General features: G+C 42.9%; 1 protein-coding gene across 2 annotated transcripts in view; it reads right to left on the bottom strand.

The window, feature by feature from the left end:
• Window positions 1-15,324, bottom strand: part of acad11 (acyl-CoA dehydrogenase family, member 11) — a 149,074-nt gene that overhangs the window by 20,390 nt on the left and 113,360 nt on the right. For both annotated transcript variants that reach the window (XM_060849801.1, XM_060849800.1), the window contains exons 16-17: window positions 15,234-15,305; window positions 13,826-13,980 (exon numbers count right to left, since the gene is read on the bottom strand). In XM_060849801.1, the coding sequence (XP_060705784.1) occupies window positions 13,826-13,980; window positions 15,234-15,305 (227 nt within the window). The remainder of the gene's footprint in view (window positions 1-13,825; window positions 13,981-15,233; window positions 15,306-15,324) is intronic.

Here is a 15,324-nt window from a genome sequence, read left to right as displayed (position 1 = left end):
ACTTAAGATCAGCAAACAAAATATTAACACAGTGAGCATAGTGGATAAGGAGAGAGACACATTTCTCTGCAGGATCATTCACGGTGACGCCAAATACTTTGTACCATCTGTTATAGCATGAGCTTTCTTCCAATAATTTATTCTCATACATTCTCCCCATGTCTGCGTGGGTTTCCTCCGGGTGCTCCGGTTTCCTCCCACAGTCCAAAAATGTGAGGGTTAGGTGAATTGGCCATGCTAAATTGCCCGTAGTGTTAGGTGAAGGGGTAAATGTAGGGGAATGGGTCTGGATGGGTTGCGCTTCGGCAGGTCGGTGTGGACTTGTTGGGCCGAAGGGCCTGTTTCCACGCTGTTAGTAATCTAATCTAATCTAATCTAATCAACAAAAACATGAAGCCATCACATGAACCAAAATTTGATTTTCTTTGAGCAGTACAGTACATGAGATAGCATGTACTAAGGCAAAGAATAGATTAATATGGAATATTCTTTGCAAAATATTACAGATCAAGCCAAACAGGAATTTTGCAGATCCCTTAGAATCACTTATAAACATTGCTCAGACTAGAAATCACTAAACATATGTGTTACACTGAGTAAAATCATACACTGAAGAAAGAATAAAGCGCAAGACAAGCCCACAACGAAATACAATTAAATTGTGCTCTATAGATGACCTTGGCTTGGGTGCAGGGCAAATCATCTCAAAGTGGGAAATGTTAGCATTGTGATAGTACCACTGGAGTAATTCTCTAGGCAGCCAGTGGGGACTATACTCAAATGCCACCACAACAAGTGCAAAGTCTGTTAACTGAAAAATAAATACAAACATAGTAAATAGTAAGAAGCACAGCAATGGACTCCAGAGAAATAGAGATGGGCTGATACACAGCAGATGACACTTAACGTACAGAAGTGTGAAGGAATGCATTTTGAAAGGAAGAATAAGGAGAGGCGATGTAAATTAACTGGTCAATTCCAGAGCAGCAAGTAATTTGGATAGTAATCTTTATTGAAAGAGGGTGGATTAAAAAAGGAGGACATTCTGACGGCTTCATTGGATTTCTGCAGCAGTACTGTCTTTTCCCAAGCCATGAATTGAACTAAGATACGTTTTGTGTCACCTTTTTAATTTCATTTTTTAACTATGCCTTCTGTTATTACTGTAGCTGCCATAGTATGGTGTCTTAAACAAAAAAAAAACAAGTGACAATAAAATACTCTTCTATTCTTGAAAAACTGTACAGATCACTGGCGAAACTGCACGAGGAGTACTGCATAGCTCTGTACTCCTCAGTAAAGGAAGGACGTAGTTGCTTTGGATACAGAGAGGGGTTCACTTGGCTGATTGCTGGGATTAAGAGACAATCGAAGCAGGAAAGGTTGAGAAACTTGAATCTACATTCATGAGGCTTAGGTGAATGAAAGGAGACATTATTGAAACAATTAAGGTTCTGCGAGACCCTGATAAGGTACATTCTGAGAAAATGTGAGGAATAGAATCATAGTCATAGAGATGTACAGCATGGAAACAGACCCTTCAGTCCAACCTGTCCACGCCAACCAGATATCCCAACCCAATCAACTCCCACCCAACAGCATCCAGCCCATGTCCCTCCAAACCCTTCCTATTCATATACCTATCCAAATGCCTCTTAAATGTTGCAATTGTACCAGCCTCCACCACATCCTCTGGCAGCTCATTCCATACACGTACTACCCTCTGTGTGAAAAAGGTGCCCCTTAGGTCTCTTTTATATCTTTCCCCTCTCACCCTAAATCTATGCCCTCTAGTTCTGGACTCCCTAACCACAGGGAAAAGACTTTGTCTATTTATCCTATTCATGCCCCTCATAATTTTGTAACCCTCTATAAGGTCACCCCTCAACCTCCAACACTCCAGGAAAACAGCCCCAGCAAGTTCAGCCTCTCCCTATAGCTCAATTCCTCCAACCCTGGCAACATCCTTGTAAATCTTTTCTGAACTCTTTCAAGTTTCACAACATCTTTCCAACTGGAAGGGGTCCAGAATTGCATGCAATATTCCAACAGTAGCCTAACCAATGTCCTGTATAGCCGCAATATGACCTCCCAACTCAATACTTTGACCAATAAAGGAAAGCATACCAAACGCCTTCTTCACTATCCTATCTACCTGTGACTCCACTTTCAAGGAGCTATGAACCTGCACTCCAAGGTCTCTTTGTTCAGCAACACTCCCTAGGACCTTACCATTAAGTGTATAAGTCCTGCTAAGATTTGCTTTCCCAAAATGCAGCACTTCGCATTTATCTGAATCTAGAATTAGGTGTCAACACTAAAGATAAGGCATCTCCCAATTAAAATGGAAATGAGGAGGAATTTCTTCTCTCAGAGGGTCATTAGTCTTTGGAATTCTCTCCCACAAAGAGAAGAGACTGGGTCATTGAATGTAGTCAAGATTGAGGTGTGATTTGGAGGAGTTGGTGTTGGACTGGGGTGGACAAAGTTAAAAATCACACAACACCAGGTTCTAGTCCAACAGGTTGAGGTAGATTTTTGGTTGACAAGGGAGTCGAGGCTTGGGGGGTGGGGGGAATGGTAGGGGAAGCAGGTGAGGATGTGTACTGAAGCCACAACTGGGGAGGCAATGGCCTTGTGTTATTACCACCAGACTAACTAATCCTTCATCCCAACCCCCATTCACCCATTGTACTCTATGCTACTTTCTCCCCAGTCCCCCCACCCCACCCCCATATATCTCTCCACCTTGGAGGCTTCCTGCCTCTATTCTTGATGAAGGACTTTTGCCCAAAATGTTGATTTTCCTGCTCCTCGGATGCTGCCTAACCTGCTGTGCTTTTCCAGCACCACTCTGATCTAATTAATTCTGAAACTCGGTGAATACCCTGGGGAACATGGGCTCAAATCCCACCACAGTTGATAGTAGAATTTGAATTCAATAAAGAATCTGGAATTAAGTCTTGAATATGACCATGAAACTAGTGTTGGTTGTTGGGAAAACCAATCCTAATGTCCTTTAAGAAAGGAACTCTGCCAACCTCAACTGGTCTGGCCTACATGTGACTCCTGACCCATAGCAATATGGTTGACTCTTAACTGCCCTCTGGGTAATTAGGGATGGGCAATAAATACTGGCCTAGTCAGTGATGCCCACATTCCATGAGTGAATTTTTTTAAAAATTGGATCAGTTGTGATCAAAATGAATGGAGACTTAGTTTTAATGGGCTCAATGGTTTCCTCCTACCCCTATTTCTTATGACTTTATGTACAGACAGGCCACACTATAGGATGGACCTTGGAAGGTAAAGCAAGAGAAGATCAACTCAAATATATCAGGGACTAGGGACTTACTTGTGGAGGGCCCAGAGACACTAGGAATGATTTGTTTTGTACCAGAGAATGGTAGATTTGATCGAGGTACTCAACATTATGAAAGGCTATGGTCAAGTTCATATAGTAGCAGAAAAAACAGGTTACATTAAGACAAATGATTGAAGAACCAAAGAGGATATGAGCAGAATATTTTTAACATAGCAAGTCGATATGATGACCATTATTGTACCTGAAATGGTTGCAGAAACAGGCTGAGTCAGTTCTGAAAGGTGAATTGGATAAATACTTGCAAAGGAAACATTCACATTGTTAGCAGGAGAGTACAGCAGCAGAGAGCTCATTCAAAGAGCTAGCACAGGAAAGATGGCCTGAACGATTAACAAAGTCAGATGCCAAACACGAGCTTCGCACATGATAGAGAGCCACAGAGAATTAGAAAAAATGTTACGGGCTATAAACTAGCTTACACGTCTCTGTTTCCTTCCATGTTCAAACTGGGACAATGAAGCTAATTAAGTCACAGTTAAGCAAGAAATATCCCATTTCAATTTACTCCTCACAGTGGCAGCTTAGAGACACAAATTACTTCAGATGTAAACAATTTCTACCAACAAAGAAGGTGATTTGCTGCAATTAGATTTGGATCAGCCTGAGAACACAGTGCTAATTGTACCTCAAAGTAGTAACCTCACACAGATCTAGCAACAGCATCAAGTATCATGACCTGCAGATGTGGGAATATCAAATGGTCTGCAGCAATTCAAGATGGTAACACTCTCAAGGGGTGGAAAACAAATGCAGCCCCAACCAGCGAGACACACATCCCATGACTGAATTAAAGAAAAGATCAGTTAGGAAATATTACATCTTTCAAAATACTCTTTCTGATTATATTCTGGAGAGAATTGCTGCTATTTGTTTAGCTATTACACAATACACATCAAATGTAGCTGATTGTAGACAAGCATATGGGTCCGCTAATACAAGTAACAAAGAAGCTTTGGAAATGATGACTATATTGGGGGCAGGGGTCTGAATTGAACACCTAACCTAGCATCTCCCCCAACTATTATTGGTTATCATGGGGCCATGCTTTGTTATATGGAGAACAGAATTGGACTTATTTTTCTAATTAACCTGTTCAGTGTTGTTATTACCCACCTTAGGAGCAGGTGAGATGTGGACCTATGCTCGTTTGGTTGAAAGGCAGGAACACTACCACTGTACCACAAGAGGGTCACCATTGGTCTTGGCTGGAAGGGAGAAGGCTTTAGCTAGTAGAGGGATTGAACCAAAGATCGTGGAGTTATTTGTTCCACACTCTAGCGATCTGAATGAACTGACCAGTGGGCAAATAACAGAGTTTGATCATTCTTGTTTCAATAACATACACTGTCTTAACAGACTGAATTTTCAAAGGCTATGTATCTTTTGAAGAGGTTTTCTGTATTCTTGGTGTGAGAGAGGCACTAAATGTGAACCATTGTCTTTTAAGAACTTTATATTTAAAAGGCACCTGGATGAGTCTATGAATAGGAATGGTTTAAAGAGATCCAGGCCAGATGCTTGGCCAATGGGGCTAGGTTAATGTAGGATATGGACAAGTTGGACCAAAGAGTTGGTTTCCATGCTGTTCAACTCTGAGGCACAAATTGAAGGAGTTACATAAAATATCAGAAGCACCAAGTCAGGATGGAACATAGAGCCTTAGGAAATTATTGACCTTAATTACCTTTAATCAGGAACAATTGGAATAAATCACAGAACCATTTGTGTGTAGGAGGAGGCCATTTAGCCCATCAAGTCTGGACCAACACTCCAAATTAGCAATTCACCTAGTGCCAGGCACTGACTTTCTCCCTGTACCTTTACACGGTTTTCCTTTTCTGATAACAGTATGACCCACTTTTGAATGTTTCATTTGAATCTACCTCCAACACACTTTGAGGTAATGCATTTCAGACCCTAACCACTCGCTGTAGAAAAAAAGTTTTCATCCTGACATTTTTGCTTCTTTCACCAACTACATTAAATCTGTGCCCTCCCGTTCTCAGCCCTTCCACGAATGAGAACAGTTCTTCACTATCTTCACTATTTGTCCTTTCCTCTCCTACAGGAAACAATATGTACAAGCTCTCCCACACAGGAATATAGTATGACTTGATAATCCACAAGGGATTGTTGATTGAGGTATAAAGATAAAGATTAAATGGGGAAATTTTCCCACCTATGGGAAAAGATGGATGAAACTATGTCCAAATGATTTCCAAATGACGCAAAACAAGTTACAAACCTATGACCTTCACCACTACCTGCAAGTTCCCGTACACTGCCCGACCATCAGGACACCAATTCTTCAGTGTCAGTACAGCTTTCCCACCAACACTGTGGGTATCCCTACACCACACGGACTGCAGCAGTTCACCATCTCCTTCTAAACCTCTCCGACAAAGCTGACAGCCCATGAGTTAATATAAGAATGAAAATAATTGAGATCTGTTTCATATGACATAGGTACTTGGCAGGAGAAGGGTCACCCTTCAGAAACACTGAGGGGGAAATGTGAAGGTAGGATGGAAGAATTGTGTTCAGCGTGGTCCAAAGTGTAAATTTCTTATTCAATCACCCAATCTTTATTAGTGTTCACTGGAAGAAAAGAGACTTCCATCAGGCTTTTCAACCAGCCAGCAATATCCACATCCCATCAACAAACAAAATAAAGACGTATGTACAACAATTCTGAGGAAGAGAGTAACTAATCATGAATATGCACATTCTGGAAGTTCCAATTAATTTTTTTTAGAAATGTTTGTAAATGTATCCAAGCTGAGGAATTCAGCTGAAGGGATGGAAGATTTTCTTTCCAAGTTGTTTTGGTTCTTTGGACTGATTCCAGTGAATTGTGTTTCCTTCTGTAAGTGGTCACATCTGTGAGTCGACTTGTTTGCTGCCTGACCTATAAATGTTATTATTCATCTTCTGGAAGGACATGGATGTGGAGTGGAAATCCTGTGGAAATCCAGAGATGGATTGTAACATCCTGTTCGGGCAGGATGCATCATCTCCAATCTCTGCATCCACAAGGTCTCCTCTTAGTTGCAAGGAAGTGAAAATTTCTCTGCAGTAGCCGTATTACTGCTGATCCAGAGAATTGCGACTATCGCTCATTAATATCCTTTGAAGAACGCAGACATGTTCTGCCCAAGGATTTTGATTTTTTTTCAAATTTCACCTTGTACTTAAAGATGAATGGTAGACGGAAGCCCAGTTTTATCCTTTTGTTTGCTCATTCACAGGATATAGGCATTGTTGACTAGACCCACATTTATTGCCTAGCCCTACCTGCCCTTGAGAAAATGCAATTTACTATCTTAAATTGCTGCAGTCCATGGGGTTGGGGGCAGGGTGGTAGATAGCTTGCAGAGTGCAGTTCATGAGGGAGCTGTAGGATTTTGACCCAGCGACAGTGAAGGAACGGTGATACATTTCCAAGTCAGGATGGTGAGTGGCTTGGAGGAGAGGTTGCAGATGTTGGTGTTCTCATGCGTCTGCTGCCCTTTGTCTTTCTAAGGGGTAGAGGTTTGGGACGTGCTGTCTAAGGATCTTTGATCAATTTCTGTGGTGCATCTTGTAGATAGTTCACACTGCTGCTATTGAGCATTGGTGGAGGAGGGAATGGATGCTTGTGAATGTGGTGCTAGTCAAGCGGGAGCTGCTTTGAACTGGATGGCGTCAAGCTTGAGTCTTGTTGGAGCTGCACTTATCCAGGCAAATGGGGAGTATTCCATCAAACTGTGCCTTGCAGATGGTGGACAGGCTCTGGGGGAGTCAGGAGGTAGTTACTTGCTGCAGTATCCCTAGCCTTGTTGGTTACATATTTTCACGCCAAAGAATGTTTAATTTGGCCTTCTTTACTTTCAGGAAACCCACAGACTTTTACAATAAATATACTACTTCTGAAGTGGTGTCATTTAAATATTGCAGCCATAAAAGAGGCTATTTATCCCACTGAGTTATTACTAGCCATCTGTAGATGAGTATGCAATATACATATAGAGTCCTGAGTGGTCTTTACAGGGTGAATGTCAAAGGAATTGTCTTCTTACACAAGATGATAGAACTAGGTCGCCCTCTTTAAAAATCAGGAGTTATCTCGACATGATGAGGCTTTTTTTTTCTCTCAGAAGTTGAAGAGTCTTTGTAGCTTCTTTTTCTGAAAAGGTTGTGTTTGTAGAGTCATTGACTACTCTTAAGGCAGAGTTAGACCGACTTTCATTAAGCAAGGGGGCGAAAAGTTATCGGGGCAGGTGGAATTATGGATCCGGGGTAACAATCAGATTAGGCATCATAGTATTGAATGGTGAAGCAGCTATGAAGGGCTGAAAGGCCTACTCCAGCTCCTGGTTCAGATGATTGCATGGTCATAAGGTAGTCAATGCCATTCCCCACTCTCTCTCAGGATCCTAACACCACGAGATGTAGAGCTGAAGAAAGCCACTCAGCCATTCAGTACGATCATGGCTGATCTGATAATCCTTAACCCACTTTACTGCCCGTAGCCTTGATTCCCTTACTGATTAAAACTCAGTCTATCTCAGCCCTGCATACACTTACTGACCCAGCATTTACAGCCATCCATGGTAAAGAGGTTCACTAATCTCAGAGAAGAATTTCCATTTCATTTCTGTCTTAAGTGTGTTTTTCCCTTATTCAGAGATGATGCCCTCTGGTCCTAGGTTCTTTCTCAAGGTGGAACTCTCCACATCTACTCTCCACACCAAGGTTACTAAATATTTTATACGTTTCAGTAAGATCTCTTCTAAACTGCATTGACAGCAGGCCCAACCTACTCAACCTCACCTCATAAGGAAATCCCTCCAGATCAGGGATTAGCCTCGTGGACCCTCAGTGGACTGCTATCAGGGCCAGGATGTCTTTCCTTAAGTAAGGGATCAAACTGGCCACTATCCTCCAGTTATGATCTAATTTGTGTCAAGATTAGAGTGGTGCTGGAAAAGCACAGCACGTCAGGCAGCATCCGAGAAGCAGGAAAATCGACGTGTCGGACAGGAGCTCTTCATCAGGAATGAGGCTGGAAGCCTCGGGCGTGGAGAGATAAATGGGAGGGGGTGAGGCTGGGGAGAAGGTAGTTGAGATTGCAATAGGTGGATGGAGGAAGGGATAAAGGTGATGGTTGGAGAGGAAGGTGGAGCAGATAGGTGGGTCATGAGGACAGTGCTGAGCTGAAAGATTGGAACTGGGGTACAGTGGAGGAAGGAAATGAGGAAACTGGTGAAGCCCACATTGATGCCCTGGGGTTGAAATACTTGTGCCTTGTGTAGTCTCAGCAAGACTTCCCTACTTTTACACTCCACTCCATTTGAAATAAAGGTTAATGCTCCATTGCATTCCCTATTACCAACTGAACCTTCGATGCTAGTTTTTTGTGATGTACGTACAAGGATCCCCACAAATCCCTCCATCTTTCTGCAGTCTTTCTCCATTCCAAATAATATTCAGCTCTCCCACCCTTCCTGCCAAAGTACACAACTTCACCCTTTCCCACATTATATTCCATTGATCAGATTGTTTACCCCCTCATATAGGCTCTCTACATATCCCCCTGTAGACTCTGTTTCATCCTCACCACTCACCTTCCTCTTTATTTTTGTATCATCGCAAACATGGCCATACTACACTCTCTTCCCTCATCCAAGTCATTAATGTATATCGCAAACAACTGTGGCCATAGAACTGATCTCTGCTCGCTACATGTTGCCATCCTGAAAATGCCCCCTTTATCCCAATTCTCCATCTACAAACCTCAATCCACACTGACATACTGTCTTCAACACCATGGGCTCTTACTAAATAACTTACGTGTGATTTTTTTTAGATGATCTCGTTTTTTTTTAGATTACTTACCGTGTGGAAACAGGCCCTTAGGCCCAACAAGTCCACACCAACCCGCCGAAGCGCAACCCACCCATACCCCTACATATACCCCTTACCTAACACTACGGGGAATTTAGCATAGCCAATTCACCTGACCCGCACATCTTTGGACTGTGGGAGGAAACCGGAGCACCCAGTGGAAACCCACACAGACACGGGGATAACACGCAAACTCCACACAGTCAGTCGCCTGAGGCGGGAATTGAACCCAGGTCCCTGGCGCTGTGAGGCAGCAGTGCTAACCACTGTGCCACCGTGCTGCCCACCCACTGTGCCACCGTGCCGCCCACCCATTGTGCCACCGTGCCGCCTATGGTACCTATCAAACATCTTTTGAAAATCCAAATATATTATAGCTACTGCTTCCCCCTTATCTATCCAGAATGCTACCTCTAATCAATTTGTCAGGCATGATTTCATGAAGCCAGGCTTGATTATATTACGTATTTTTAAATGCTCTGCTAGTCACCCTGATATTTTCCCACTGACAGATGTTGAACTAACTAGCCTATAGTTGCCTAGTTTCTTTCCTGTCTCCCTCCACCTTTTCAATAAGTGTGGTACATTAGCAGTTTTTAAAAAATTTAGGACTCTTCAAGAATCTAAGCTTTCTTGGAAAATTACTACCTGTGGATCCATTATCTCTGTAGTTACTTCCTCTAATATGATAGGATACATCCCATCAGGTCCAGGGGATGTTTTGGTCTTTAACCCCATTAAAGTTTCTCTTGCAATTTGTTTCCAGTTATTGTATTTCTTTCCTGCAATATCCACACCCAATAAGTGCATATGCACACATGCACACTCTTAGCCTGAGATTATTTAGTAATTTTGGGATGCTATTAGTATCTTCTGCCCTGAAAACTGATGAAAAAATATTTATTCAACTCCTTTGTCATTTCTTGCTTCACCATTATTATTTCCCATCCTTATTCTCGAGCAGGGCTATGTGACTTAGGCCTCTCTCTTCCTTTTTGTATATTTAAATAAGCTCTTATCATTCTTTTCTATTTGACTTTCAAGTTTACCCTCAAAGCTTATTTTCTCCATTTTGAATTTTTTGTTGGTCATTTTTTTGCCAGTTTTTAAACCTTTGGTTTAATATTAATATTTCTAACATTGAATGCCATTTCTTTCATGTCAATATATTGTTCATTTCCTTGGTTAACCCATGGTTCCTCCCCTTACTTACTGGAATATATCTTGTTGTGAATGTGATGCTACTATAGTTTTAAATGTGTATTTAGTCCTTTTTCTTAATGAAGAAAAGTTGAGGCAGAGATGCTGAGTGGTCTGCTCAAAGCCAATAAAGTCATCAGCTTGTGAGGCCTTGAGTTCTTTTTTAAGTTGGAACAATAGAAACAGCCTGAATGGGTGGGGTCAAGCTCCCTCAGAATCAGGATTTTTAGCTTTAGCTTTCTGGGGTCTTGAAGCTGTATGTGGATGCCTCTCTGTTACAGCTAAAGGCTGGGGTACTCTTCCTGCTGCTAGAATTGCATGTTAGACAATCTATTTTACTGAATTTGCCTTTGCAAAGGGTGTGCTCATGGGATGTTACTGGATTGAAAGGGTTGAGTAGCTTATTATTTTGTTAAGTATTTCAAGAGAGTTAGAATTAAGGCAACTAATTTATTTTATTTTTTAATTTGTCTGCATTTTAACTTTACTGAATAAATAAAGTGTGCTTTGCTTCAAGCTTGATAGTTTAACCAATCAAATTGCATCTGGAATGCAATGTCTGGCACTTGCCTTTAAAATAAGAAAAAGTTAGGCTCCAGGCCATCGCCTTGACACGTTTTGAGAGTGTTTGATCTGGTCCATAACATGAACTATTTTCTTAAAACTCCGCCATTGTTCATCATCTGTCTTTTCAGCTAAGTATCTTTCCCTGTCTGCTCCAGCAATCAATCATGGCTGATAAGTTTCTCAACCCCACTATTCTCCCTTCTCCCTGTAGCCCTTGATACCCCTCACTAATCAAGAACCGATCTGTCTCTGTCTTAATTACACTCAGTGACTTGGCCTCCACAGCCCTCTGTGGCAATGAGCTCCACAGATTCACCACCCTCCAGCTGAAGAAATTCCTCCACATCTCAGTTCTAAAGGGTCTTCCCTTAGACACTCCTACTGGTAAAACATCTCCTCCACATCCAGCGTATTCAGGCCTCTCAGTTTTCTGTAAGTTTCAATCAGATCTCTCTTCATCCTTCGACATTGAGTACAGACCCAGAATCCTCAACTGCTCCTCATATGACAAGCTCTTCATCCCTGGGACCATTGTTGTAAACCTCCTATGGACCCCCTCCAAAGCCAGCACATCCTTCCTTAGATACGGTACGGGACCCAATACTACTCACAATATTCCAAATGTGGTTTGACCAGAGCCCGATACAGCCTCAGTGGTACATTTCTGCTCCTGTATTCTGGCCCTGTTCAAGTGAATGCTAACATTACATTTGCCTTCCTACCTGCCAAGTGAACCTGCATGTTACCTTTAAGAGAATCCTTAACTATGATGCCAAGTCCCTTTGTGCTTCAGATTTCCAAAGACTTTCCCCACTTAAAGAATAATCTACATCTCTATTCTTCCCATTAAAGTGTTTAACCTCACACTTTTCCCACATTGTATTCCATCTGCAACCCACTCTCCTAGCCGGTCCAAGTCCTTCTGCAGCCTCCCCTCTTCCTCAACACTACCTGTCCCGCCAAATATCTTTGTGTCAACTGCAAATCTAGCAACAATGCCCTCAATTCCTTCATCCACATCGTTAATGTGAAAAAAACTGAAAGAACTGTGGATGCTAGAAATCAGACACAAAAACAGAAATTGCTGAAAAAACTTAGCAGGTCTGGCAGCATCTGAGGTGAGGAATCAGAGTTAACGTTTCAGGTCCAGAGACTCTTCTGTAGTTCTGTTTCTCTTTTTGTGTCATGAATGTATTACGTGAATAGTCGTGGTCCCAACACTGACCCGTGCAGGACTCTACCTGACACTGGCTGCCATCCGAAAAAATATCCCTTTATCCCCCACTCTCTGCCTTCTGCCATTCGGCCAATCCTCTATTCATGCCAATTACCTTGCCCTTAACACCATGGACTCCTATTTAGCAGCCTCCTGTGTGATACCTTATCCAAGGCTTTCTGGAAATCAAATCCACTGGCTCTCCTTTGTATCCATCCTTGTTCCACTGTAATTACCATTCTTTAAATTTAGTACAATTGTTTCTGATCCAGGTTTCTCACTGAATGCTAAATGCGACATTCTACCAAGGCATGGTCGCTCTTCCCTCAGGAGATCATTCTACTCTGACTTCATTTATTAAATCCAACTCATCACAAGTCCCCAAATTCACAAGAGCCTGATTCCTGGCTGAATCCACAACATGTTATTCTCGGAAACTTCCCTGTATACACTCTGTGAATTCCACCTCATGGCTACCTCTGCCAATCTACATGAAGATCAAAGTTCATGGTTAATGTACTCCCTTTGTATATATCCTAATCAACTCCTTATTCATTCCCTGTCCCACGCTGTAACCACTGTTATGGGTTTTTAGACTCCTCCCACAGGTGTCTGCCTATCCTTGCCTCTGCCCATATGGATTCTACATATTTCAATCCAAGATCATTTCTTGCTCTCTGTGCTAACAAAGCACCCCACCCCTTCTTTTCATTCTGCCTGTTCTTTTGAAATGTCCCATCCCCCTGTTTATTTAGTTCCCAGCGTTGACCTCCTTGTAACCATATCTCTGTAGCATCTATAAATCCTATGCATTAACCTCTATTTGTGCCATTAATTCATTTATAAATGCTTCAGGCATTTAAGTAAAGAGCCATTAATTTTGCCTTTTTACAACTTTTTCCCCTTTGATCTTATTTGCTGCTTAATTTTATGTTTTCACACTGTTGTCTCTTTCTGCCCCATTCTGGGTATCATTATCCAAATAGTTGTCCTTCAATACAGTCATATCTTCTAGGATTATAAGTTTAAATATTTCCTCTCTGGAATCATCTTACCTCTGTATAGTTTGAAGCGTTCTGCCTGCCCCTGGTTATTCAATTCACCTGGTCCCAGGTCCCAGTAAGGTTATAGTGAAGCTGTGGAGGCCAGGTCATTGAGTATACTTAAGACTGTGAGACAGGTGGGTTAAGGGGATCATGGGTTACGGGGAGAAAATGGGAGAATGGGGTTGAGAAACTTATCAGCCGTGATTGAATGGCAGGGCAGACTTGATGGGCTGAATGGCCTAATTGCTGCTCCTATGTCTTCTGGTCTTATGAAGCCCATCCCACCAGAATAGTTCCCTTCCAATGTCCCACAAACACATATCAATTCCTCCCACAATAATCTTTAAGCCACATGTTTGATACCTTACTGACCCTGAGGCAGTTTGCCTGGGGCTCAGGTGGCAATCCAGAGATTACTAACTTGGAAATTCCCGCTTTTTCAGTTTCGCCCCTAGGTGCTCACAACCTTTCAACGGAATCCCCCGTCCAATCTTTGGGATCACGGGCACAGTCACGCCTACTTACATGTTCATAAAGTTTCTTCCCAAACGTCTTCCTCTGAGCTGCTCGCTGACACAGCAGCTCCAGGGCACGTTCCGCGGTTCCAATTGTCCTCATGCAATGATGGATTCGTCCAGGTCCTAGCCGGCCTTGGGCTATTTCGAATCCCCTCCCTTCACCTGGATCAGACCATGGGGAAGGTGAGAAACCATCTCATCTCTCAACCCTGTCAGTTTGCAAACCAATCAGGCCACCACACGCCCACCCTCAACTTCCGCAAGTTTCCGCCCCCCTCCCCCACCCCCCCGATCTCCTCCCTCCACTCCGGCAGGAAAACCCAATGACAAGGATTCTCCTGGAGAATTCCCCCAGAACTCTGAGGCCAGGGCCTTCTTCCTCAGTGCAGTTATGGAGGTACAATGAGAAAAGCACGGGAAAGATTAGTCAGCAAATCACTGGCCATCCTGACAGAAATCCAGACCCACCGTGTCTCCTCACGAACACCATCCTGGTCACCGGTGTGACAACGTGGTCTCAACCACATTTTCCTGTCACGACCCACCCCCATAATCTTGTCTATCAACAATCCAACCCTACTATCATGATTGTGATGATGTCAGCTGGCTGGAGCTCAAAGAATATGATTTCCCTGAGTGAGGCTGTTAATCTGGTCCAATTAGGGAGCCCTGGCTGACATAAAAAGATTTCATGTCAAGGATCCTGATGCTCTGGTGTCTGACTATGAATAAGGCAGTACTCAAGTCAAGGATTGTTCATGTGTAAATTAAAGAGACAATTGGTGAGGGGATACCAGCCTCAGTAGTTATTTCACCCGCTAGGGATGTATTTAGTGAGCCAACCTCTAGTGCATTTTGGGGAACAGAGCTCCACAGTCCCACCCACCAACAAGAGAAGAAAGATCTCCTCATCTCCATCTTGAATGAAAGACCTCTTACTTTTAAACTGCGTCCCTTTGTTCCAAACTCCCCCTACAAGAGGAAGTACCCTCTCAGAATCCCGCCCTATATAGGGCCCTCAGGACCTTCCCATTTTTCAGCAAGATTGCTTCTCATTATTCTAAATCCCAGCGGGAATAAGCCCAATCTGTTCAACCTTCCTTTGCAAGACAAACCCCAGAAATGGGAAGACGGAGCAGACTCCGAACGGCTTCTCATGCAATTAGATCCTTTCTCAAATAAGGAGACCAAAACAGTATCCAGTCCTGCAGATGTGGTCTCACCAACGTGCCATCTGCCTACTGACTCTGACTGGGCAGCAAACATGGAGGGGACTGACTGAATGGCCTCCATTTGCACAGAGTCACTGGAGGGTGCTCCTCTGAAACGAGGAGGGTCAACACCAGGACCAAAGTTTCAATGATTGTAGATATTCTGTGTCTAGATGTTTCTAGCCTTTGCATTTACATACTCACCTAATAGAATGTTGGAAACTGGAACTCGAACATTGTCGAAATGTATCTCAAAGTGTCCACCATGGACAGCATCTGCCAGAACACAGTGAAA

This window comes from Hemiscyllium ocellatum, chromosome 34 (assembly GCF_020745735.1).
Source record: "Hemiscyllium ocellatum isolate sHemOce1 chromosome 34, sHemOce1.pat.X.cur, whole genome shotgun sequence".
NCBI lineage: Eukaryota > Metazoa > Chordata > Chondrichthyes > Orectolobiformes > Hemiscylliidae > Hemiscyllium > Hemiscyllium ocellatum.
Note: the sequence above shows the minus strand (reverse complement) of the source record. Positions and strands in the feature narration are given on the sequence as shown.